This window comes from Phaethon aethereus (assembly GCF_964289735.1).
Source record: "Phaethon aethereus genome assembly, chromosome: 17".
In the NCBI taxonomy this organism is placed as follows: Eukaryota; Metazoa; Chordata; class Aves; order Phaethontiformes; family Phaethontidae; genus Phaethon; species Phaethon aethereus.
In genome coordinates this window covers 5,919,900-5,947,552 of record NC_138593.1, presented here as the reverse complement: position 1 = coordinate 5,947,552, position 27,653 = coordinate 5,919,900, and the positions used below count along the sequence as shown (strand labels likewise).

The window sequence follows — 27,653 nt, the reverse complement described above, 5'->3', positions numbered from 1 at the left end:
CAGGTAAATACAAAATACTACGCAGTGAATAGGGAAAGCCAGTGCTAAGTGACATCAGAAAGACCAGAATACTTGCCAGAAAACCCTGTGCCTCTCTTCATTACAAATGTCACACGGAGTAAGTCTGAACAGTTCTCTCAGCCTAGGAAAGACAAAAACCCAAATGGAATACAAGGTACAGAGCTCCCTCGTTTTTCAGAGCTGTCGATGGCTGCTGAAGTTTACTGTAGAGTAAAGGCTCAGCTAAATGCAAGACTCCAGGAGCTTTCCAGAAGTAAAAAATGGTTAGAAAGTTCCTCTAGTCCATGTCACAGAGCATGCCCACAGCCCAGTCGAAGTATGTACGCAAACACATCTAACAGGATCAAACAAGCAAGGATTACAGCAACAGCTTTATTTAAATCTCACAAGGGAAAGGAACAAGGTTCACAAGTTAGTTAAAAACACCAGCACAAATCCAAATTCTTCCATATGCACTAGTTTGTGCCTAGTAATGCAAAAATCTGAAATCAACTTCCATCAACACAACTGCTGTTTGTTTGCTTTACAAATGAAGCTACTCCTGCCAAAGAGTTACCAACGAAAATCTTGGAAGTACGATACAAACCAAGGCCTAAGCACTTCCCATTACTTGGAACTGCACAACTGAAAAAACATTTTCCTCATTTAACAAGCATGCAGTTAAACAATGTCAACCAAGAAATTTAGTTCATTCCAGTTATGAATCTGCAGTTGTCTAAACCAATGACATACTCATGCTGTGTAGTAAATATGAAGTTACAAGACTAAGAAAAAGCATGTCAGTAGGCCAGTCCCTGCTAAGGCACACAGCCCCCCCAATGGCCTTCAAGCTTAGTCAAAGCCATCACTTCTTGTGGAGAGAGTACCGTAGCCTTAGATAAAAAAAGTGTTCCTATAGCTGTGGTAAGATCCAGAAATAATTTTGCCTCTGACTCTCATTCCTGAAACTCTGGCTACACACAGAACCTCCTCCTCAGCTCTGACAGTTTGAAAACATCCCACTTCACCTCCCTCTGCTCCTGCGGAGACGCAGGTGAGCACAAGACAGTTTCTAGTTGGTCTGCAAATCACTTACAAGGGCAAATATTAAAAACCCTTTCACAGGCTTTGCAGCACTAGGCAACCTTAAAACAAAGCCCTAATAACCAAGAATGGCTGGTAGCCTCTTTTTAACACATGAACTAGTTTAGGAGACGAAGTCTTGCCGTCATGTTAACAGCCAAGAAAAACAAGGATACAATAACTGCGTTTTGAAAATTACAAGTGTAACATGCTAACTGGAGACATTTGGGGGTTGGTCCACATAATAAAGATACAAGATACAGTTATGTAAAAATAATTCTGTGTAAGATTTCCCCAAAACATAATAAGAACTGAAACTTTTGCAAGGAATCCCAGAAACTCTTCAGTAAGTAAGTATTAAAAATAATAAAATATTATATAGTTTTTATAGCAAGCAGAGACCTATTCAAAATGCAGATGTGGCATCTCAGGCTTTTTCCTGCTACAATGAAGATAAAGTTCCACAACTGCACATACTCATTATGCCATGCACATGTCTCAAGGAAAAAAATCCAACAAGAAAACCAACAAACCACCACACAAACCCCCAGATAATGCTACATTCCTAGAAGGAACGGTGCCTTTTTTTTTTAAGATGGTAACTCAACTTCAAAGATAGTAAAGTCTGTCTGAAAGCAACAGGTTTGGTTCTCTGTGAATACTCTGACCTACAAGAAAAGCCAGTTTATGAGCGTACTGGCAAGGAGCTGGTACTCTGATCACACCCTGCAGAAGGGGAAAAAATAAAAAGGAATTATTCCAAGTCATTGAAATAAGCATGCGTTCACTGTAACAAAGAGTCCTGGAATTCTAAAGTTTGCATACATGTCAAATGTATATTCCCTGTAGTTTATGCAGATTTGTGAAAACGTTACATACACCAAACACGTTAAAAACCCCCATGCTTTATGGAAGAATAGGTGCAAAAAAACCTTGCCAACTCCATTCCCCTTCTCACTCCAAAAAGCCTCTTACGCAGGTTTATGTTTGACACTGGATCACTCAGAAGGTGGGAGATGGGTAAGTCATGTGAAACATTTATGACTGCTAAACTGACAAATCTAAAGCACACCTCAGGCAACGAGCTGACTATGTGCTCATGTTGGTACGCCACAGAAGCAGCCTCCAGGGAAATGGAGGACTCCACACAAAGAGGAAGTATTTCTGCAGGTAAGAAATAATGCTTTCAGTGCTGCTTTTGACATAGAATTTGGGACTACTACTCAAAACAACAAGTATTTCCTAGTGAGAATAAAGATTAAAGTAATCTTCAGACTTCAGAGAGACCACATAGTTATAACACACCTGGTTCCCAAGCCACCACGCTAGCTCGAAAGGCATACTTGCATGCTTGTTGGATCCGCATGGGTGTTTTAAGGCTGCCTTTTTCTACCTTCTTGTAGGTTGCTACTGCGTAGAGATGTGCAATCTTAGAAGAAAGATATTATCATTTCCCAGAGGAAATACTTACCGACCAGTTATAGTACATGTGGCAAAGCTTGTAGGTTAAACGTTGTACGTGATCTGGTTTCAGTTTGCTGGTGTCATAAATGACGTTATAATGAGTGGGTGCAACACAACCATTTCTTACTGCCTGACTCACAATAAAGAAATCATACCTGTAACAGAAAAAACAAAACCCCAGAAGTCTGATACTGAAAGGGCTGCTTTGCCTAGAAAAATGCCAATCCCCACACATTTGTCCTACTTATTTTCTTCAAGACACTTTATGCATATTGAGTAGACCCTGAAAGTATGCCTACACTGTGGTCACAAAATAATGTTTCCTCTAGTTGTGAAAGGCCAGGAGATCTGGAAGAATGTAAATAATCTTATTTATTACATGGAACAGGTCTTAAGACTCTGAAGATCATAACCATTCATCGTATTCAGTTTTCCTCCTAACAACCACCCTGCACACATACTTGGCTTACACTCCTCGCTTACCCTGGCACCCCAAGCCACATTTGGATGTTTGGCACCTATCACAAGACTTGGAACCCCTGCAGCGAGTTGATAAATACAAAAAAAGAAAGGCAAAGCTACCTATAGACCGGAACTGTGCGCTGCCACAGATGACTGCATCCTTTCCGACATGCTCCAGCATCCCTTGACCAAAGTCAAACCTTTCATCATGGACCGAACAACCTTTGCGCTTCCCACATACCTGACCCGAGATTCATGGAGTGTGACTTGCAAAAACGTTCAATACTAACAGCAAGCAAGTGAAGTCAGCGAGATCTGCGTACACATTTTGCCTACACACATAATCGTACAATCCTGAGTCTTCCTCTAGTGACTACCCAACCACCAAAGAACACTTCCAGCGCTTGCTCTTAAATGCACCCTTACAAAGTAACAAAACTCATGCACAACGTCAAAACTACAGCCAGACAGAATTTCACTTCAGTTAAGGACAGCTGGGCAATCCTATCAATAGTCACTCATTTAGTACTAAACCTTTAAAAAAAAAAAAAAAACAAAAAACAAACACACACACAAAAAACCCCACACCCCACCAAAAAGTGAAACACACACATACACTTACGTAAAGCATGTATAGTAGTCTGGTGTATACAAATACTGCATCTTGGAAACCATGAAGCATTGCATAATGAATTCCTAAAATTTAAGCTTCTCCATTTCTTTCATCTACATATTCTCCACGATTTCCTTTCAAAAGGGCAGAAGTGTGGACAGTATTCTTCTACTCAATCCCACTGTCAATTTAGTATCGGATATATTGCCTTTATTACCAGGTTGCCAGCAAACAGAAGTGTCACCTCTACACCAACTTACCATTCTGGTCTGGTAACCTCCACATCAACAACAGTACCAGGGGGTGGGTTTTTAAGTGCTCCACCACACTGTGCAAAGAATCTGGTATTCACTCGTTTCTTCACAACTATAACTGTAAGTCTTGGACTAAATGAAAATGAGAAGAAAAAAACCAACAAAACTATCCTGAAAAACTGCACTGAGAATATTTTGGGACCAGATTAGCTAGAGCTTCAAATTCAAAGCAATTTTAGAGTTCTCCAGCGCATTAATTTCACACATAAGTCTGCACTGATTCATTTCACCTTAAAAGGTCCCTTCCAACGCAAAGACACTATGATTCTATGATTGATTTAGATGAAACAGGACCTTGTTCATAACTTCAGATTTTTAGCTTCAGGTGCAACTTTTATGCTATTTCTCACCAATCCAGCTTGTATTTAACTTCAAAGGAAGACACAAAACAGACCAAAAAGGGATCTTTTAAATTCAGATCTGATTTCTACTTTCTCTCTACCTCATCTTTTCATATAGAAAACACTGTGTTTTAACAGTATTTTTGGTAAAAAGCAAGCCATTAACAGAAGCTAAACAGAAGATGTTATAGCTAGCAGGAATTGAAGTGCTTACTTGTTTTGTGCTCTGCTTGCTGCAGTGTCAGGAAATATTTTCATTTTTGAGAGCAGATTAAGAAACCAAGTCACTGCAGTTGACAAGTTTTATTAAAAGCAGAATGTTTAAAACTGTGCAGAACATGACTGGACAATAGACAGTCCTTTCAGAAGTGGAAAGAAAAAAATGGACCTACCGGACACATGTGACCGTAACCAGGCTATGATCAACCAGCTGAAGAAAAGTATTAATTACCATATGCATCAAGAATGCCTAAAGAGTATATATGTACACATGTATTGAATACTCATGCGGTGCACGTACTAAAAACTTCTCCTGTTTTAAGTCAGGTATCTCAAATCAATGTATATTTCTCTTACAGTATAAAAAAGGAGGTTGATGGAAACAGACTTACTTGTAGTCTTTACCAACACTCTTCAAGCAATCCAGAAACTGAGGCACTTCATAATTAACCAAAGTATTTAGTTGTCCATCTCCTACACCATCACGATACACAATAATACGAGAGGGCAAATACTTATTCCACTTGAACCAGTCTCTTAGAGCAGCTTAAAAAGAATAAAAAGAGTAAAAGCTGTTAGCTATAATGACAATTCATTCCAAAACAAAAATGGATTTTTATTACTGGAAAAACAGTAGTAAGCTTTGAAACCCAAGGTCCTCAATCTTTCAGTAACCTGAAACAGGTATGCATCACAAACGTTACTTCCAAAAAGGATTCTGCTTTACCCGTGTACTGATACAAAGAGAAAGAACCTAAGGAGAGTATCTAGCCCCCTGCCCTCTCTCACGGCAAGGAACTGTCCTTTAGATCCCTCTCCTTTAAAGCACTCTTTGAAGCACATTGATAAATAGTATTTAATTACTGTTAAGAAATATGGGAATCAATGAAAGAATGTTCACAAAATGCTATTAATTTTCAGCAATATTTACAACTGTATTTTTCATCTGTTTTTATCTCAGTGCAAGCTGGTAGTGCCTTCCCTCAAGGCAGCTGAGGAAGTGTGTTCTGAGGAAGCTAAACTGTCATTCCTTAGATCTGAGAGGATCTGAGAGCAGAAAGCCTTCCCTTACTTTGCAAGCAGGCTTTGAGCCCATCCACAAGTTCTTGCCCACGACCTTGAACAGCACAGCGGGAGAACCACCTGTGGAGAACAAAATAAAAGATGACCCTCAAAGCCCTGCCCAGGCTTACTTCAGTGAAGTGATTTTTAAAATGGCTATGACCACTTAATCTTTATGGCTGTTGTGGGCCAATGCAGTCAAGCAAGAGTAGGTGTACTGCATTTCCCTCGTAAAGCCCCTGTGGTGGACAAACACCTTATCTCCACGTGCAATTCCTGTCAATCAAAAAACCTTCACGCAAATCAAAAGGGAGAAGAGCCTGTCACCCCAATGGCATCTATTGATCCCAGCCCTTGCCCCACCATTTGCCCCCTCTCCCAAGCACTGTCAGTAAGGACCTGGCTATTCCTTAAGCGACAGTGGAAAAAATAATTCAGAGAATTCACAGTACATAGTTCTTATTATCAGTGTACAGTAAATCAGTTTGGATACTTTCATGATGGCTCACCACAGTCACACTACTTTTCAGTTAAAGGAAGGATAAAGATTTTTTTGGGGTTTTTTTCAGAATTCAAATCTTACCGTGTCATTGTTTGATTCAGGCTCGCGACAAATCCTGCAATTGACTGCTTTCCAGATAAAGTGTCATGGTAACAATCAATTCCCACAATCATTACCTGTTTCAGCTTAAGAGGAATCAATACAGAAGATGTATTAGTACGTGAAGCCATGCCAAAGCACCCATCATCTCCATCCTACAGCATAACAAGATCTTGACATAAGCTCTATGGTTTCAGGACACTTAAGTAAACCATGGGCACTGAATTCTTGAATTAAATGTCTCCTTATGTCACATTTCACTTCATGCCTCTTCTCACAGACACAAAGCAAGCTACACAAAGACTATTCAATTTTATTTTTGGAGGAAAAAGGCTTGCTTTTTAAATAAAGCTCAATAAAGAAAACAGTTACAATTTTATAAAAAATTACTTACTGGGATCTCAACACTCCAAAGTTCTCCACCCATTTTACAGTTCATTTGCAAGGCAATTTTTGTTGCTATGGCCATAGCAGTCTGAGGCTTGCTTAAAGTGCGAGCAATCACACATTGACTTGGAATGGGGCAATCTGTGCATAAGTATTTCTTGATAGCATCATACTTATCCTTTCGGGAACTAGACAAAACACAAACTGCCTTTAAAGAAAAAAAAAAAGTTTTTAACCAGCTGCATTCTCAGATTTGCAGAACACTTGTAATTCTTTAGGAAAAGCTTCTTATGCTCAAGAGAAATATTTAAGGGCTCACAGTGAAAAAAATACCTGGATAGTTTCAGTGCCTATACTTCAGAGCCAAATACGAAGGCTCTTTTCCAGAAGGATACTCATAGTTAGTCTGGGGTTTGAACAGGAGTATGAGTAGGCATGTAGTCGATACTCAGGAGCCAAGATTTTATTTCTGAGAATGAATCCCGCTACTCTTAAAACTGTAATTACAGACATTAATGTGATTTGAAATTACGGATTCAAATACATACTATGTTTGTGTCAGGGGTAACACTTTGCTGTAAAACCCTTAAATAAGCTTCTGTTCTATCATCTACTTCAATCCTGAAAAGGAAGAGGAAAACATGCTTACAGAACAAAAACTAACAGCTATTGAACTTCAGCAAAACCATAAATGCACATTATGCACCATTACTGCATGGTGTCACATTTATAGCTATTAATGAATGAACAATATTCACACATTCTGAAGATTAAGAGGAATCGTCCCCAACTTAGGCTTCCAAAAGCAATGAAATTCCAAGTTAAAAGCAACTACAGGTACTCAAAGGAAGATATCTGCAATGAGAACAACTCAGAATATATCCAAAGTCAGCAAGAAAATATATATTCCTTCTTGTATTACATATAGCTCCACTTGAGAAGGTTGTGCTCAATGACTGTATGTCCAATACTGCTTGGTTTTGGCATACTTTAGCCCCCAGGAAAGCTCTCACAAATCTATGAGTAAGAAAAATCAGTCACTAGAGAACACTATAAAATTTGCACACTGAAAACTTTTTAAAATTAAAAATCTCACAGAAGTTGGTAGTGTGACATACTACACTATGTCCTCATTTAACAGCCTAAGCATGCCAACAGATATACCTTAGTAAGTATAAAATGATTTTTGCCATCAGCTTTCTAAAGACACTTACATGGTTGCCTTGTTCATTCTGATTCCCATAGATGGTGTGACTTTAAACAGATTCTGAACTAATGTATTAGCAATATCATAGTTGCGCCGTGTGTATATTAATAACCAGTTGTCCAGAGGTTTTGCACAGATTAAGGGAGCTCCCCTAGTTTCCTTTGACCAATCAGCAAACTGAGGATTGTAATCAAACTGGAAATAAGAGATGGTAGAGAAAGAAAATCAGCACCCTACCGAACAAGTTATACCACACCTACTTCCTGACACACTTCGAGACTGTAACATTTCTGCCTAGAACTAATGACCCAATTTTTATCTGTTCTTTTACTGCTATTGTCACTAACTTAAAATAAGCTTTATCTAGCCCTTTCAAGAAATCCTACGCTTTTCAAATGTTTCATCATCATTTTGCAAAGATACTTATGATTTTTAGCCCAGATAAGTTGTTACTATTTGCTGCACAGTTTTTGTGCTACAAAGACATAGCCGCGTATGTGTTGACTTATTTTTCTCTCATTTTTCTTTTTAATATGGTAACTGCTTGAGAAAAAGAAAAGTATTATTATAAATAAGATATCAGATCTTTTCAATAACAAAAATAAAAGGTTTAACCAAATACACAGATCAAGACAATGTAAAATGCCTTTTTCCACCTAGCATCCATTCAAAACAAACAAAAGAGCAAATATATGATGTTTTATGGCAATCTTTGACTTATTTGAAATCTGAAGAGTCACCCCACCTTGAAATGAACAGATACGGTATGTACTATTTACTGAAGTAATTAGTGGCTTTTCATTTGAAAGCCTTGGTATTTTAATAAATAGAAACTAGTTAGAAACACCTCTAATCTCCTAGTTTGTGTATCTGAAATAACTTTGTTTAGACAGAGGGACTGTTTTGCAAGGAAGGCACTATCATAATGCAAGCCAGAAAAATCTTCAGGGGTTTCGAAACAGAACTTGTAAACAATTTAAGAAGTTTGTGAGCCTCCTGTTTGGACAAAGACTTGTGTATGATGTTTTCACTCATAATCCTTCATTTATAAACCAACAAGTAGTATTTCCTTCCTTAAGAACTTGCTTCATCAGTGAGAGATCCAGAAGATTTTTGAAGTTGTTTTATTTACCACATTTCCTGATTGAAGGATCTTTTCTCCTTGAACAACTCTTCCCGTAAAGGATAATAAATTAGAATCAAAGCTTAAACCCCAGTCTCTGAGTTCCTTCTGAACGTTGTCATCTCTGTTTAAAAATAATAGTTAAGTTAAAACATAAAGAAGTTTGTCCTTGCTAAGATTTTTCTTTTTTAAAAACAAGTCAGATTTCCAAAGTTTTGTTGCAAGAAAGAAGTTTATCATACAAATTTTTCATCACAAAAAAGTACAGACGATATTAAGGTAGCATACTTTCGGATGTAGTCAATAAGTCTTCCAATTTCACGTTGCCTTTGCTCAGGTGGCAGTCGTGTATGAATAGCCAAGTCTTTCATCATATTAAAATCATTACGCATCTTCTCAGTTAATCCTGTTAACAGTAAAATCTTTTTTGGAGTAAAAGTTAGGCTAAGGACTAAGAAAAATAAACTTGCAAGTCATGAAGATTAACTATGCATGTACTGCAGACACGTCAAGTCGTGTCAGTAGTAATCAAGGTTTTCAGTTGCTCCCTGTACATACATTCTTATCTGCAGAGAAAAAAGTATTTCTGGATTTTTGAACTTGAGAGGAAACCACACAAGACAAGCAGCTCTTCATTTACATTTCCAAAGCAAAAGAAAACAGTGCTGAGATAGACAGGTACTGCTAGTGCAAACTGAGTATCTTAGAGGAAAAAATGTATTTATGTATCTTACAAAATTATTAAATTATAGTAAACTTCTCTTTTTCAACAGAATTGCTATCGCCAAAAAACACTACAAGTTATCAGTTGGCCACTGTATGTAAAGACTGCAACACCAAAATGCCTCAAACTTTTCAGCCTCATTTAAATATCTAACCTTCTGGCTACAAAACTTGTTTCTAAACTCACAATTATATAAAATCACATTTCTACCTAACTTGGCAAGAGGTTGCTCTCAAAATACCAGTTTCAGTAGGCATCATGTTTGACAGATGCTTTGATATGAAAAAATGCTACAGTACCTGTTAGGAAGCACAGCTCTGGAATTAGAACGACAGGTCCTGGTATCATGCTTCCCCTCTTCCTCCTAGACTGACTGATCAAGACAGGCTGGTTCAAGTCAGTAATTTCTTGATTATATTGCTGTATTAGAAATATACGTTGTATGTTAGTTTATTCATAACAGACACTTTTCTTAATAATAATGCTTACTTTAGAAAATTAGTGTTTTTCCTAAAACAAAAATAAAAGCAACCAGCAACTTTTTCTAATTAGCACATCTAGCTTGAGAGGAACTGGTTTTCTCAGAAAAGGCCAATCAGGGAAGCATTTTTCTCTCTATTGGTGCCATCAATGTATTGACTTGTAAGAGACAACAGAAACAATGCTTCTGTCTTCCTTGAGGCAGTACATCACCCAGAGTATCTAACTCAAGAGATTAGGATGCTCATTCCAGATCAGTAATGGACAAGGTTCCTGCCCTATAGAGCAATTCAGTTCAAGACATCACAAGAATCAAACTAGATTCCAAGTGAAGTCTCTGAAATTCAACCCTCTCACAACCTTTCCTTGCACCTGTCAAGAGTTGGTCTGTCTAGCAGTCACTAATTTAGTTTAGAAAAAAAAAACAAAACACAAATAAGCAACACAAGCTGACAGCCAACAAACATATTTCATAGTTTAGCTTTTTCTTAAAGAGAACCACACCTCAGAAACCACCCAAAGGATGGCATTTAAAAACAAGAAAGTGAGATCACAGCAAAGGCAAGAAGGCAGAGAAAATTCATCATTTATAAACTTTATCCTAAACAAGAATGGATAATATAAAATTTGCTTCTAGCTTATTAAGTCCCATCCTGATTTAAGTCCCATCAGTTGAAACTGATGTGCAGAAAGATTTCACACAGTGGTAAGCCTCAATGGCAGAGAAGGTTAAGCTATGAAACACAGCGATAAACTTTGTTTCAAAGAACCAAAAGTACCAAACAGTAATTTCTCTTAAGACGACTGTCCATGTATTCCATCTTCAGTAAATTAACAGCAAACTTGCCAACGGTACACTCCACCCCATCATCCAGACTATTAATAAAGACGATAAACAGGACTGGACCCGGTACTGACCCCCGCAGTACACCGCTAGTTACTCCAACTACACATCATGACCCCAGTCCCCACCCTCGGGCCTGGCTATTCAGCCAGCTTCCAATGCACTTCACCATCTGCTCATCCAGCCCACACTTCATCAAGCTTCTCTACAAGGACCTTATGGGAGACAGTGGCAAAAGCTTTACTGAAGTCCAGGTAGACAATATCCACTGCTCTCCCCTCATCTACCAAGCCAGTCATTTAATCATAAAAGTTTATCAAGGTGGTCAAGCAGGACTTTCCCTTGGTGAAGCCATGCTGACTACTCCTGACGACTTTCTTGTCGTTCACATGCCTGGAAATGGTTTCCAGGGTTAGCTCGTCCATCACCTTCCCAGGGATCAGTGTGAGGCTGACTGGCCTGTAGTTCTCTGTGTCATCCTCCCAGAACTTCTTCAAGACAGGAGTGACATTTGATTTCCTACAGTCCTCAGACACTTTTCCCTACCACCACCATAGTTCAAAGATTATTGACAGCGCCCTCACAATGACATGAGCCAGTTGCCTCAGTACTTGTAGGTGCAACCCATCAGGGCCCATGGACTTAGGTACATCTCATTTGCTTAAGTATTCCCTGACCTGAGACTCTTCCACCAACGGCATGTCCTCCTTGCTCCACTCTTCCCTGGTCTCTGGGGCCTGGGAATCCTGAATGGCAGCCTTGCTAGTAAAGACTGAGATGAAGGCAGCATTCGGTACCTCATCTTTTTCCACATCCTGCGTCACCAAGGGCCCTGCCTCCTTCACAAGCAGTGGGGTCAAATTTTCTGTTGCCTTTAACATCCCTGGCCAGATTCAATTCCAGTTGCGCTTTGGCTTTCCCAACCTCACTCCTGCATGCATCCTTTTTGAGTTTTCCCAGGAGCTCCTTGTTCATCCATGCAGGCCTCCTGGCATTTTTGCCTGACTGACTACTCATTGGGATGGACTATTCATGCCAAATCATGCTGTGTAGGTTACTTACTGCTCTCAGATTACATAGTGTCCATTAAAATTCTATTAAAGAAAATGATGAATTACAAATACACGCGTTGTAAGTAAACCTCTAACAATGCTCTAACGTTTCAAGTTAAAGCATAATGCACACACTGACAGTTAAGTTTTCATACCCTCTTGTAGTAGTCCACATAGCTGATCTCAGAACCATCTGCTTTTCTAAACGTACACTGTGGATTGGCATCCCAGTCAATGTCATCAACTCTGTATGTTCTGTTATTGTACCTAAATAAACAATTTCATCAGTTGGTTTTTTTTAAATCTTAAATCAAATAGAAAAGAAATAGAACTGCAGGATGAAAAAGTTAATAGGAATACTCATAAAAGTTGAAAGTTTTGCTCCTATCAGCTGCAGGAACTTCAAGTTTTCCATTGTAACAGGTTATCAATTCTACTAAAAGCTAAATTGTAACAAAATCAAATGAAAACAGAACGAATTCAGCATGTACTTCCTGCTTTTGTAAATGCTGTCACCTCAATTAATTTGCTAACTTGACAGTGATATAATTTTCATACTTGCTGATGCTTCATTGCATACTTCAGGACATGAAACAACCAAAAAAAAAAAAAAAAAAAAAAGGATCTCTCAGATGACAAGAGTCCAAAGAGACTTACTTTGTAAGAACAATTAAACCTATCAGCTCTTTAGCACAGGCATCTCTAAATCTTTGCTCTTCAACCTGGTAATACAGACTATACATAAAATCCAGCACTGTTTCACTGCGAAGGACCTTATGGCTCACATCTGCACACAACATAATGCTTTCCTCATACTGGAGGATAGAGCTTGTGAAGCCAGGCCAAACCATCAACCTGTCAAAAGAGAACATACAGAATCCTAATGTGCTTTAAAGCATCTCCATTTTCACCCCTTGAGTTATTTCTGTCCACTTTCCCAGACACTAGAAAGCAGTCAAGACACAGTAACCATTATCCAAATATAAACAAACTCCTGAAAGTTAACAAAACCAAAAATATTTTAAATGCAGATATTATTAGCCAACTTAAGTTGAAAAAAATAATAATTTAATGATGTAGCAATATAACTGAAGAAAGGATGCCTCAAAACCTAAGAAAACCATTTCATGCTATTAGTATTAAATATCTTAACATACAAAGTATACAGGTATTCAAGACACTTTAAAGAGAAAAAGAGCACCATGTTATCTCGTAGAACACTGTCCAGTTTCTTCCATCAACCAGGTCATGTAGGCTAGGTTAATGGCAAGGAGTACACCACAGCCATATGATGGGGCCCCTGTCAAGCTCAAGCTTACTAACTTGTACAATGGGTCTAGGGCTAGCCAGAAGCATCAGTCACCTTGCAGGGGATCCTGGCAGGGAACGGGGACAAGACATGACAGCTAGTAATAGGTGAGTTCCAGAACTACCCATCCAGCGGGGTACGGCCAGGTATGAAGTCACATGGCAGACTAAATGGCCTTTAGAATGAAGGCTGGACACGCCTGAGCTTTAGAATTAAAGTATTCAGAGATCTTGGCCGTACAGACATTTAAGCAAAGTTTCTGACATTGGAGTAAAATGTAATAGCAGAACACACACTGGTAACGTGTAATGAGATCTTACACAGAGAGGAACTAACTTAGGAGAACGAGGTCTCCTGCTTCCCAGGAACATCAGTTTTTAAAGTCCATGGTTTATTACAAGATTACAAGAATGGTATCAAAATATCAGCCTTTCTCCCTGCACCCCTCCTAAACCCGAATATCGTTTTTGCCAAACCTGTGATTGGGGATGCTGATTGGGTCACTGGGGTTGTAATAATTACGTCCAATCTGCTGCAAATTCAACATCTTCAAAAGCCTGGAATTGAAACATGGATGTCATTTACCATTATTCAGTTTATCAAACTGTGCATGGTCCCATCCCTCTGCACAACCTCAATTTTTTCCATCTGACTAGCTAAAGCAGTCACGAAGGTGAACGTTTCATTAAACTCAATTTAGAAAGGCCATGGACACTAATTAATGGGAATTAATAAGTTGAGAATAAGTTAGCATACAACCCTTCACCAAGCAGTTGAAGGTAACAGTCTAAACAAGCTATGTTTCAGAAGAACCAGGTAGTCCAGGTACCAAGGTTAAGTGGAAAGACTACAGCAAAAAAAGTAATTTGCCAGTTCAAGGTCCTGTACTACTATGTGCTTTGAGAGGCAAATCCAGACACAACAGGAGGGCAGAGATAAGACTAACTGCCTCCAACAGTTAGCACTCCAGTGTGAATCTGCTTGCTCAGGGAAAAGGTATAAACTCATTTCACATTAACATGCACCAGAACATGCGTATAACTGCACATTAAAATGTTGCTAGATGTAGTTGGCCACACAGTAAGCTACAAAGGCTTAAAAATTTACGTTTGTAATATTGATTTGTAGTCCATTCTTTGGAAAGGAAAAAATTAAGCCAGATATTTTTAGAATGACTTCTTATAAAGACATAACTTGGAGAGCAAACCTTCTAAAAATAATGTTGTAAAATTGCAGACATGTAGGTGAAGTAGGTGGCAACTCATTAGTCAGTGTGATTGTTATCTTCACATCCTCTCCATTTCGAGTCCTACTAAACACTTCAGTAACCTGAGAAAGTGAAGTTAGGTTAATAAAACTAGAGGCAAACAGGACTATATCTGGACTTTGCTCCATTAATGTCAATTTGTAAATGTACATTAAGATTCTAAGTAATAATTCAAGACTTAGCTGAAACGGGAACTTTATTTCCTACTGACTGTAAACTACAACCTAAAATGGGTGAAGAGGACTTATGGAGTAGAATGGAGGCTATCCCCAAAGCAGCTGAATTCAAGATAAAGACAGGGAGATCCCTTACAATTACCATCATGGAAAAAGACTCAACTTGAGGAAATAAACTTAATATATTGCCAATTAATATATATTTAATTACTGATTCAGGTACTGCGAGGCAAAAAGACAAACATTAAAACACAGAGTGAAAACATCTTCTGCTCTCCATTTTCCAGGCTCAACTCACTCCTGACTCATCTGGCCCCCTCTTTTAACACCACCGGTCGCACTCAATCCCTTCAGTGAGGCCATGAGTGGCACAAGGGGCAGAGGAGGGGGAAGGCAGAGGTTACCATCATGAGTACATAGCATTTTCGCTCTGCTGCTCCCTTCTTCTGAGTTTTTTTCCTGCTACGGCATTTTTCCCCCCTTTTTAAATACAGTAGAGGTGCCACCAACTTTGCTGATGGGCTCAGCTTTGGTCTGTGGTGGGGCTGTTGGGAAGGCAGCTGGAAAAGGCTGTGTACAGCACAGGGCAGCCCCTGACCTCTTCCTACAGGGGCCACCCCTGACCTGCCCCCCCGCAGCTACCAAAACCTTGCCATATACACCCAACACATATACTCTTTCAATTATGTTGGATGTTAAAATACAGAAGTTATGAAAAGATCTAAGCAGAAAGAAAATGAAAGGAAAAATACTTGTCTTTTTAGTGGATAGAATACTATCCACTTCTGGATTATTCTAGCCTGCAGAACCTCAGCATTAGAACCAGAAGTTTATTACCAAATTTCTCTGCACAAGCAGACTAACTTATACTAATATATTCAATACAACTAAACATTGCTTGTGGGACACCAATTCTCTAACTCCACCCAGACCAGTAAGAAACAAGAAGCATCATAAAATGCAAGTCCATTTTAAATAAACGGTCCAAAATAAAAAAATAAAATTGCGTTCTCATATCACACCTTATTCCCTAGTTTTTTTGGCAAGAACAATATTGATCCATCAAATGCATGTGTCTTTCCAATCAGCTCTTCATGCTGAAAGAGCAAAGCTGATCGAAGTCGGCGTGCTTCCATCTCAGGACTATAATCAACATGGTACTGATACAAAGCCCACTGGGGTCTAGACGTCAAACGGAAGTAATTCGTAGTTAATTTTATCATAATACCTGAAGAACCTAAAATGAGAAGCAAACATGTTAGTAGTTACAAAATTTTACCAGTTTTAGTAATCCAACATCTTTGAGAATTTTTAAAAAACTAAGGCATTAAGACAAGCATTAGAGGTCAGTTGTGTTCTGCAACTGCTCTAGCTCAGTAAGCTATAGGAAATGCACACACAGGCACAGTGTTACCATAGACACTCACCAGCTTCACTGAGATTTTTATAATTCCTTCAGTTGTCAGAAAAATTCCCACATCAAATGAGGTAAGCATTTAGGTCAGTAACCTGTCTCCTGAAGGATTAGTATCAGGTACTAGAGGGGTGAATTTCTACCAAAACATAAACTTCCTATGTGGATAAATTAATCTTTCTTTACATGAATCATAAACATAGAACAAAAACTAACAGAGCATCAATCACTACAAAGATCCACGTTCCCATTCGTATATGCCAAGGTGACATTTCTTTTGGTGTTCCAAGATTTTTTGAACAAACAAACAAAACACCCACAACAGTAAGAACTAGTTCCAGATTGCTCACTCAAACTCTTTATATTTTTTCATGTCTCATTTCAATTTCTTTTAGACTTAAAGACACAAGTCTAATAAAAAAAAATGCATTGCAGACAATTATGGATCATTCATTTAGTTTGGTTTTCATTACCCATTTTTTCCCTGTCTGAAATATAACATCCCAGATAAAAAAAAAAAAAAATCCTACCACATACAAAGCATGCATATTATACTACAAAACTGTACAAAACTATAAAAAGCAAACAAAAGGCCAGCAATACAGCAGCCTACTAAGTACAGCAATCCATGGTCTAGTATCAGCATAGCTCTAGATAGAAAACCTAGGTGAGAAAGAAAACTATATTGCTTCTGGCCCGAAGTGACTTGAGCAGAACTAAGCCCTACTATTCCTGGGCCCATGGCATGCTCCAGTTATTCAATTAAGCAAAAGTGGACTACAGCTGCTGTTACATTGTTGTGATGTCTCACAGAGTCACTTGTAATACAAAACTATAATCAAGACAGAACCTGCACTGTGGAACATTAACAACTGCATTCTAGGCAAGAAGGCAGGACCATCATGACGGCCTGCTTTTACTTCTTTTCATATGCATGATTTCATCTCAAGGAAAGAAGCATACCACCTTTTATTTAAACGAAAAAGTTTCTTCAGAAGAGGTCTCAAATTCCACATTTATTAGGAGATCTTTACAAATTTAATTAGCTCAATGTGTTATAAACTGGAACTTCTAGAAGTAAATCTATCAGAGGCCTGAAGAGTCCTGCTTGAAGAAGTGGACATCAGGAACATACAAGGATCATCACTTACATCTAATAGTTGCAATTTAAAATGCTATACAACTTCTGTCTGAAGCACTTTGCCATCAGACATGTCATCTTACTGTTCCTCTTCCGATATTGGGAGCAACTTATATCTTTTTCTAGTACATGAAGATCACTTTTTTTAATTGGCTTTCTAGGAGGTAGTAAAAGCAGAAACAAAGCAAAACTATTTTTCATTTCAACTTGCTTATATGTCTGTAGTCTAATCTGAACATACCAGTTTTTGATTCTTGAACATGTTCTATGGCTTGCCGAGTATTTACCCCAAGGTCATGGAAATCTCTACGACGTCCACCCCTATCTGCTAAAGACAATTCCTGAAATCCTGCAGAAATCTGTAATCCTATTGTTTTGAAATTTAAGGAAGAGGAAGAATTACAATCAAGTTTTATATACAAGTAAGAATTAAATACACATATATATAAAATACATATACCATATATATATAAAGTTAAGAGAAATCATGAAATGTAAAGTTTTGGCTTTTGCTATATAGTAAATTCACCTTAAAGTAGCATTCAGGCAACACATACTAGCTTCCTAAGATTTACAGACAGTTAACTAGTAAGCAAATAGAACAGCTCACTAGCCAGATGAAAAAAGATGTAAACCCTTCTGCAAATACAGGGGGACAGATCTTTCATTTCAGCTCCAGCTAGCACCGAAATGTTTAAGTGCACTGTGATGCAAAATAAGTAAGAAAGTTTAATTTATTAAGATTCAAGAAAAACAATGAAATATCAATATGAAATTTACTATTGGTATTCAGTTAATTGTGCCAAATGCTTTCTAATTTATTTTTTTTAAGTATTTCACTAGAGGAAATGGTATAGATGGAGGACAGCACACTTAAGGTATTTTTCAAAATTCCTGGTTCAGTTATATTGCACCTTAGAATGACAATACTATCATCACAAGGTATGCACCATAAACTTTTCCAAATCTTAGTAATAAATCTCATTTTGAAAGGAAAAATTAGAAATATAGTCTAAAGGATGTCTTAATTGCATTCTCTTCAAAACACTTGCTCTTGTGGGCAATGAACTTTTTCACCCTTTCTGACCTTCTGGCCTTCTCCCGTTCTGGCCTTCTGGAACACTCTGAGGGCCCCGCTGTCGTCCACGGCCACCCAGTTCTTCTGATACTGACGGAGGAACACGTGGCTGCTGAGGTTGCCGACGGCCGGGTGGCTGACTTGGCAAAGTCTGTTGAACCTGCAATAGCTGGGAACAACTTTTCCTACTGAAACTAAAGAAACAGCATACTTCCAAAAGTACAGCAAAACAAAGTCACTAACCAAGTACAGAATACTCAAATACTCAAGTGTAACAGTGAGAGAAGTTTAAATCTTTTTTCATATATTAAGTAGCAGAGTTATTACTTTGTACTTCAAACTCAAAAATAATGGGGTTCAAGAATTTAATATTAAATTAACTTGTAGCAAATGCAAATCTTCCTTCCAAGCTCTAACTAATATTTCTGGACTTCTCATTTTTAACAATCCCTTTGAAACTTCAAGCAGCTGACTACTTATTTTATAAAAAAACAGCTTTTGTAATTTTAGTATCTAGTGAATAAATAATATTAAAAAGTGTCATGCCTGTAAAGATTGCAACACACTACTTTCAGCTATGAGCAATTCCGAGTTTCATGTTACTGGAACTGCAGTCTGCCCTACAAGTTAGTCCCTCCAGGAGTAATCAAGTTCTCTACTTCAGGTGTAAGCAAGCAAGAGGCCAACATCAAAGATGATCATGAAACCTGAGCTAGAGAGCCGGCCTGGCTCTGTCTTGTCCTACAGCGTAGCAGTAGGAAACCCCCAAACCAGTGTCACACAACCTGCCAGCAATCCATTCTTGGAGTACCTCTACTCCTTTCCTTTCAGAGCTCTTGGTACATGTCTTGCGATTCCCACATGCATGTTCTGACACTGAACACAAGATCAGTAACTAAGCAGGCCTCTCTGTTCTTACACTGTTCACCTTATTTTTACATGTTATAAGATCTGTCAAAAGTATACCCTGTAAGAAGTCTGTAAATACTCATAAGCACTACTGCAAAGATTGAATGTACACAACCCTAAAGAGTATTATGTGAAAATTATCAGAGGCCAGTACTATCACAGTACCAGCATATTATCACAAGTTTTGTGCTCCCTGTAGTATTCATAAAAGTAGTTCAGGAAAGATCAGTTCTGGTTTGCCTCTCTCAGCTATATTCCATCCTTGCTCCTGAAGGGAGCTCCTGAATCCATCACCTACATGGATTCTCTAGTCCAATAGCCAGGCACTGAGTCCTGCTAACCCGAGACAAGTATATTCCTTTCCCATCCATTAAAGGATCAGAGCAGAACTCCATGTCAAGCCATAAACTGAAGGAAAAGATTATGCTGGGATAGGGTTCACTCTATGGGTGTGGAGAAGTGGGTTTTCAACAATCCTATCCTTCATAGAACCACAAGATAATTCAGGCTGGAGAAGACACCTCAGGAGGTCTCTAGCCCAGCCTCCTGCTCAAAGTAACATCAACCACGAGGTCTGATCAGGTTGCATTGCTCAGAGATTTTATCCCATCTCCAAGCACCTAGACTGCACAACCTCAGTGGGCAACCTGGTCCTGCTCATCATGAAAACATTTGTCTCTATGTCCAGTCAACACCAACTCTTGCTTCAATTTGTGCCCATTGCGTCTCGTCCTCCCACCATGCACCGTTACAAAGAGCCAAGCTCATTTTATTGGTATCCTCCTTGGAGGCTGCAATCTCCATGTTGGGAAGGACCTCACAAGCACTGACCAACCTATCCTCCTACCTCTGCAAGAAAGATCACAGGGTGGTCACGACGTTAGTAAGGAAAGGCAGGACCCTGACCTCCTTAAACCTCACTAATGCTTTTTGATAAAAACCTTGGTAATAAGAACTTGGTGTATTATGATACCTCTGTATCGGTCCAGTGTCAAATGGTATGGTTCACTTCTACAATACGTGGCTAATTGTTCCCATCTTCCCCTGCGATCAGCACAGATTATGTTCTCACTTAAAATGAGACAGAGTGCATGCCTAAACCCTCCTTTTCCAAGCATCTAATATAAATCCTCTTATTCATTCTGCAACCTCTTTTCAACATGTCTTTGGAAACACTTCTGGAACTAAGCCTCTTGGAAGAAGATACATGCAGTGTACATGGTAGCAGCATATATGAAAAAAAAGCCAAAACAGACTTTTCTCCACTCAGACTGCGTCAATATTCATAGTCCTCGCAAAGTACCTAAGCCTCACCATTTCCTTTACTTTCCTCTTCACCCACAGCAGGACACTGTTATCACATCCTGACTTCTGCTAACAATTCTATTCAAGTCAAAGAGACCATGTTTGAAGTAATCCGGTCTCTTGGGTTTATAAATTATGCTCCAGGTTGAAAAGGTGCATCAATGCTACTGCTAATGCAAGATGCATTTCACTATTTGAGATACAGAACCATAAACTACCTTCTATCATGATTTAAACTCATCTGACACTGGCAGGAAATGGACTAGGAACACTCCTCCCTTCTAATCACATTCTCAAATGAAAGATGATTATTAGTAACTGACAAATTTGAGGAACTGCTTGAAAAAAATCTCCAGGCATGTGGCAATGGCTACAAATAAATAAGTACCAACCATTTTCAAGCTACCATTTGAACAGGGCATATATGCACAAAACAAGCCCTAAACACTTGTTCAAATGCAGAGACAGAAAGTCCTTGATATTAACATTAAAAACAACACGAACAGGCCAAAACACCTGCCAGACCCAAGTTCTGCCCAAGTATGCATCAACAACAGCAGCAGCCTAATATGTTCTGCTTCTCTGCAGGGTATCATGGTGGACAAAGCAGCCTATGAAAACGTCTACCTATTTCCACTAGTTCTATTACAACAACTGTATTACAATAGTACTTGTTTGTAAGCATACAAACATTTCCTTAATAAAAAGGAGTTAACAGAACTATACACCTGGCATAATATATACATACACACATGTATCGTCTAACATATATACCTGATTGTCATGGTTTAACCCGGCAGGCAGCTAAACCCCACCATAGCCATTTGCTTACTACCCCCTCTCAGTGGGATGGGGAAAGAATGGGGGGAAAAAAAAGTAGAATTTGTGAGTTGAGATGAAGACAGTTTAATACGACAGAAAAGGAAGGGATATAATAATAATAATGATAAATGGACATACAAAGTAAGTGATGCACAATGCAATTGCTCACCACCCGCCAACTGATGCCCAACCAGTTCCCGAGCAGCAGTGCCCAGACAGCTTTCCCCCTAGTTCATGTACTGAGTGTGATGTCAGGATGTATGGAACATCCCTTTGACCAGCTTGGGTCAGCTCTCCTGGCTGTGTCCCCTGCCCGGCCTCCTGGCTGGCAGGGCAGTACCAGAAGCTGAAAAGTCCTTGACTTAGTGTAAACACCGCTCAGCAACAACTAAAACATCAGTGTATTATCAACATTATTCTCCTTATAAATCTGAAACACAGCACTACACCAGCTACTAGGAAGAAAATTAACTCTATCACAGGTAAAACCAGGACACATTAAAATAGGAAGTAGCTGAGCTATGACATTTCAAAGCCTAGCTGTGCTAATTAAAAAGAGAACCAACTTACAGATGCAGCTCCTACAGAAGGAACAGCACTCTCCTGTCCTGGAGGTCTTCCTCTTGCTCTGGCTCTAGCTCTTCCTGTCATCGTCTCTTCTAAGAAAAACCACCATCAGCATTAGTGTTCAATCTTCTCCTTCCCTTCCTTATTCCAATAAATATTGTATGAGCAACACTATTGCATTTGCCCTGGTTTAATTTCAACTGGTTCAGTAAAATATATCCTGCTCTGCAAACTTCCCCACTCTTGGATCTCCACACTAACACAGCCACAATATGTAGCATAGGGAACTTACAGCTTCTTATAGTCAAGATTGTATTGACTGGCACAGCCCACCACAAATTCTGAAGTGGTGAAGAAAGTCAACTAGACTGGAGAGCATGGCAGCATCTGCAACATCCGCCAAGTATAACTCGGGGCCTGTTGATCTCACTTTCAAGTTACACTTGAGACTCAATTCAGACTAAGTAGTTCCATTATTCCAGGAGCAGCACACACTTGACCCAAAGCGCAGGCCAACTCTTACCGCCTGGTCAGATGATGTAAGCTGTCCCGAAAGATCTGTCCATCCCCTGCCCCAACAGCGACCCTTCCCTTCCCCGTGGGCTCGCCCCTGACCTCTCCACCAGCCTCGAGCAGTTTGCGGGGCCGAAAACCGCACTCAGAAGCGCCCCGCCCCCCCTCCACCGCCAGCCTTGCCGGGCCCTCGGCGTTACCTCAGCCTGCCCTCAGGCCGCGAAGGGACTGCTCCCACCCCAGCGATACACAACAGGTCGTCCTCTTCACAACGCCACACGACTTTGTTCCCGCAAGGTCAACAGCCACTCTGGCACCCGAAGGTACCCGTGAGCCGGTCCCCCGGCCACAAAGACGGCCACACCGCTCGCCGCACCTGGCCACCCCCTCCCTCCCCGCCCTTCAGGCCGGTCGCGCCGCGCGCAGGCGCGCACCCCCCGGGCGGCACGCGCTAGCCGTGTGAGGCGGGAACGCACGCTCTCCTCCGATTGGCTCCTGCGGCCCGAGCGCTGGCGAAGAGCCCCGAGGGGCGCTGGGGGCCGCAGCGCGCAGCGCTGAAGGCGGTCGGGGGGGTAGCGGTTTTTCCCGCCTGCCAGCCCGCCCGGCCGCTCGCTCGCTCGCGCCGCGGCGGCGGCGGCGCTGCTGCTGGCGCTCGCGCTCGATTCTTTGGGCGGCAAATAAAACTGGCGCTGGGCGTTTCACCTAGTAATGCCGACGCGCTGCTGGCCACACGCTGAGGGTGGGGGGGGTCCCCCTGTGCCTCGGCGCCCCTGGCAGAAGGGGCCCCTCAGACGCCGCTGCCCGTGGCCGATCGTGCGCTGGTGTCACGCCGCTTGGCGTGATGTGCGTCACCTTCGTAAGAGGAGAATTTTCCCGCTAAAAATTATTTCTTCCTCATCCCACTTCTTGCTTGAAAAATAAGTTAACCAGAAGGTGGAGCAATGAAACAAGAAATGAAACTCGAGTTGTTTCAGTGAGGTTGCCAGCATCATTTGCAAGGGTGCCGCTTACCGTCCTGCTCCTTCCCGGGGAGGTGCAGAACGCGGAAGCTCTTGGCCAGAGGCACAACGTGCGCAGCATGGCAGCTGTCGGCAGCAATCACTTGACACAATCCGATTGAGCATCGACAGCTCAAAACACGAGCAACCATCCTTCCACGGGGATACGTGCTTCGGCAGACGAGCGATCAAATAGAAGAAAAAAAAAAAGGTGCCTTTTTCTAAGTACGGAGGCTGATTGAGTTGCTATGATTGTTACAGAGAATCACAACTCGTGTCTGAGATACTTCACAACAGAACGAGCAAATGTTACGACTTGGAAGTAAGCGGCCTCAGGTGGGAGTGAGCCCTGTGTGCAAGCTTTTCCATGCTCCGGTGGAAAGTCAGGGTGTCTGGGCAGCACCAAGGCTCAAGTGCACGTTTCTGCTGCTTTTAAGTGTGCCTTTGCTTAAAGATTAGTTGGCTGTGATGCCTCTGGAGACATTGACTTCAAGAGACAAGAGATAACGTTATCTAATTAAAAACGACCGTTACAAAAGACCAGTCTGATCTCATCAGGTCATTTACAATTTTTCCAGTACCTGCAGTGAATAGAGGACGAGGTTCCTTCTCCTTGTTCTCTGTTATTCCAGGTAGAAATGGGTGCCAGTGTTAACTTTAATACTTAGCATAAATAATACAAACAATGTTTGATTTAATTGTCAGTTTGGCCCTGAAGCCAGTTTTGCTGCGTTTCTCATTGATGTCAGTGTAGCAACCCACGTAGGAAGCCAGAGTCTCTTTGACAAGTTAAAAAGAAGAGCTTTCGAACTATGAAAGCATGGGTATTGCTGCTTAAAGATAGCATAAATACTTTTAGCATGTGATTTTTATTATTCACGTATAAATCTGGATAAATATTTAACAAACTCAATACACACACTCAGACAGGGCATGTTCAGTGCTTTTAAGAGCACTGATTACTGCTTGCCACGGGCTCTTCGCTCACAGTAGGAACTTTTATTGCTCTGTAGCCTGCAGAACTCTCCGGTGGGTCAGAGGGTTAAACTGCAGAAACACAATATGCAGATTTTCTTGGCTCAGCAGTATTTAAAGATAAACAGAATATAAAGATGTTGTCAAAGCCATTTACGTTATGTAAATCATGAGAAAGCAGAATGTGTGTGTTGGAAATAGTTATGTTTGTTTATTCATTTAAAATATCAGCCATACTTAATGTTTATTTTTTTATGCCAAATTCCTTACATTTCACTGCAGAACTTAATTATCTTTAGATGGGAGTTGTTAGAAGTACTTCATCAGGCTGGCTACCTACAGCAATTCCTTATAAAGTGAAAATAAACATCAACAATAAGCACCCTCATTTTTATACGTGGGTTGTCAGGCAGTTAATTAGTACTCCATGAAAGATAGGTCCCAATTTGTGCTTTTGGGGTTTTTTTAGCAATTCAAGCCCAGTTAAAACTCCCACTCTACAGGTAGGCTTAACGAATTTTCACAGTCAGAGGGAACGTGGAAATGGCAACGCACCAACTGCAACAGGTGCATCACGTTCTTAGTCCTGGCTGGTTTCTCAGAAACACTGAGAAAAACAAGATTTTGAAAATAACAACTGCATTTTAGTTTTCCTGTGTTGCCAAAAAAAATCTACCACTGCTGGACTTCAACATGTCGAAATATCACATATGAAATAATTTTTTCACAGCTACTTGGCTTGCGCTTGGCTTTGATGTTTGTGTTACCCATGAGGCAATTGTTTTTGCCTTCTGTCTCCTGTTGCTACAATAAGCCATTTCCCATACATGTCATCTCCAAAGGGGAAAAGACCGCATGGAAACAGAACAAAGAAAACAGAACAAAAGAAAATCAGGGATTTTTCCAAAGGCCCATTTGATGTACAAGTATAAACAGGAAAAAGATGCCTGAGGAGGTGGGAGCCAGGAACTGTACTAGCAGACAGCTGTTAACTTGTGTAGTTAGCAGCACTTTGGGATCCTGAATGGTAAATAAATAAGCGACTCCAACGCACACAGTGAAGAAAATACTAACGGCGGTACCTTTAGAGTAATGTTTAAGTGTATTGCAAACTCCTAGCAATGGAAATTGAACTCTTTCCTGCACGTCTGTCTTGTAACACCAAGTCCAGGTTTCAACAGCTCTTTTGGTTCTAGCCTCAGAAAAGGCAATACTTCAAGACACCGGAATAAAAAGTATTGTCTGCTGTGATGAAGCAAGAAAAATAAGGAACGCTTCACCACAGAACTCAGCAAGTCCAATGTGTGGCTAGATTTTTAAAAGCCCAATGTTTTGCTCCTGAATCCTATTAAATATTTGTTAAAAAAATTTCAGATGGGAATTGCTCAAAAAAAACCTTTAAAATTCAAGTTCCTGTGGTAGGTATTAAGTACTCACAAATCTGGACCACAACATTTTTACATTCTTAATTAGTTTTTTTTTAAGTGAGAGAGGCAAAGTTTTTAAAAACTGAGTTACTATCTGAAATAATATCTCATGAGTTAACATTCTTGCTTCTTCCCAATGCAAGTTTTAATGCCACATTTAATTTACTATAATTATGCTTGGTATAGAGGAACTGATCTGCCTACACAGTGGAACCCGGTTTAATAAATACGGTAGAGTATGGAGGGCAGGGAAACTAGTATTTACATACCAAAACAGAAAGCAAAAGGCATGTAATGGAAAAAAATTGCTACTAAGGAGATAATACCCAACTCACTGCATAACAAATGTAATGCAAGTATTTTCCCTCAGGAAGAGGGAAAATATATTTTTCAGCTTTGTATTTCCTCTGCTGTTCGCTAGTCTATTTTTTTTCATCCCCAATTTCTGTTTTTTCCTTCATATCCTTACTTCTTTTGTCTGAGCCCTTATTCTTTGTAACTCTTCTCTTAAAACATCACTCCCTCTATTCTTGAAATCTGTGTAGGATTCTCTCCTGTTCCCCTTGACAACAATGTGTTTTGCTTCAGCAGAAGCAAACTGTTTTTCTGTTTCACGTGTTCCCTGCTTACCAGGGTATCTAATCACTGCAGTTATCACCACTGCTCATTCCAAGCCCTGTTTTGTCAGACTGTGCCCTGAGCCCTCTTTTCCTGAAGAGAAAATGGCCTCTTATTTACAAACCGTCCTATCCCTGCCAAAATTTCCTGTGCTGTATCAACTTAACTTGATTTTCTGTTACTTTCTGCCCATTACAAATTCACATCAGTCCTAGCTGACGTTTCATTTGTATCCAAATCCTGAGCAAAGTGAGCAGGAAGTGATTTGACATAAGTTCTCAATAAATAGCCGTATTAAATGGAGAGGTTACATTAAACAGACAAAACCAAGGCCTCCAGAAGTTAATACTATAATTAGATTCGTAAAATATATTGTATAAGTAAGTATGAAATTCTGTAAGATGTGGTCCTATCCCTTATTATCTATATTTTTTAAATAATGAGATGGAGAATTAGTGTATGGAGTATGTTAGAATAGAACTGAAACAATACTTTGAGTCAAGTATTGTATAGTAAAACATTGTATTATTCCAAAAAGCAATGGGACGTATTTCAGGAGAGAGACTAGCAAGAATTCTCAAGTTTAGATAGATCAATTTCAGTTCATTAAGCAACCCAGTGTGATCTAATTGTCTTTTTATCACTCTAAACATTCCTGAATTATGCAGAGAATTTGGGTTATGTGATTTAGTGTTGGATTAAAAAATGTCACAGCTTAACTTTCTTTAAAATAGTGTAGAACTGTAGTTCACAGTCAACAAAGTTCATTATTTTTTCGTTCAAAGCCCAGCTGCAGGCCTGGAGCATTTCTCATAAATATCAGGAAGTACCCAAAGCCACAGTCAGGATTAAAGAGTTGATCTGAACCTTAGATCTCAGCTTTAAAGCTGTAATGTACAATGAATTTGGTTTCATGGTAAAGGAAATGGTAATTGCTGAAGTATGTTTTCTTAAGTTGCAAAATCATTCTTGAAATGTTTTCGTTGAAACCTCTGTCAGTGCTGTGCATGAGAATGAGTGGACAGCATTTACGCATGACCACAGCACTGACTTTGTGTATCGGTATCACTGCTACAGACGCAGAGGCCAGTGTGGCTACTCCTTTGTGCACAGTACCAGACCCACAGTCACAATCTAGAGGACTATCAAAGCAAGTGA

At 39.9% G+C, this 27,653-nt stretch overlaps 1 protein-coding gene across 1 annotated transcript; it reads right to left on the bottom strand.

Moving 5' to 3' along the window:
- Positions 1 to 1,692: 1,692 nt before the first annotated feature.
- PIWIL1 (piwi like RNA-mediated gene silencing 1) lies at positions 1,693 to 22,048 on the bottom strand (the record flags this gene model as incomplete). The annotated part of the gene is made up of 20 exons (XM_082007944.1): positions 1,693 to 1,809; positions 2,555 to 2,702; positions 3,883 to 4,008; positions 4,889 to 5,042; positions 5,569 to 5,639; positions 6,142 to 6,245; positions 6,554 to 6,750; positions 7,091 to 7,167; positions 7,761 to 7,948; positions 8,886 to 9,000; positions 9,165 to 9,282; positions 9,900 to 10,020; positions 12,132 to 12,243; positions 12,634 to 12,831; positions 13,762 to 13,842; positions 14,493 to 14,614; positions 15,751 to 15,965; positions 17,525 to 17,650; positions 18,407 to 18,521; positions 21,968 to 22,048. The coding sequence occupies 20 exons, from the start codon at positions 22,046 to 22,048 to the stop codon at positions 1,693 to 1,695; spliced, it is 2,586 nt and encodes an 861-aa protein (XP_081864070.1).
- Positions 22,049 to 27,653: the final 5,605 nt, after the last annotated feature.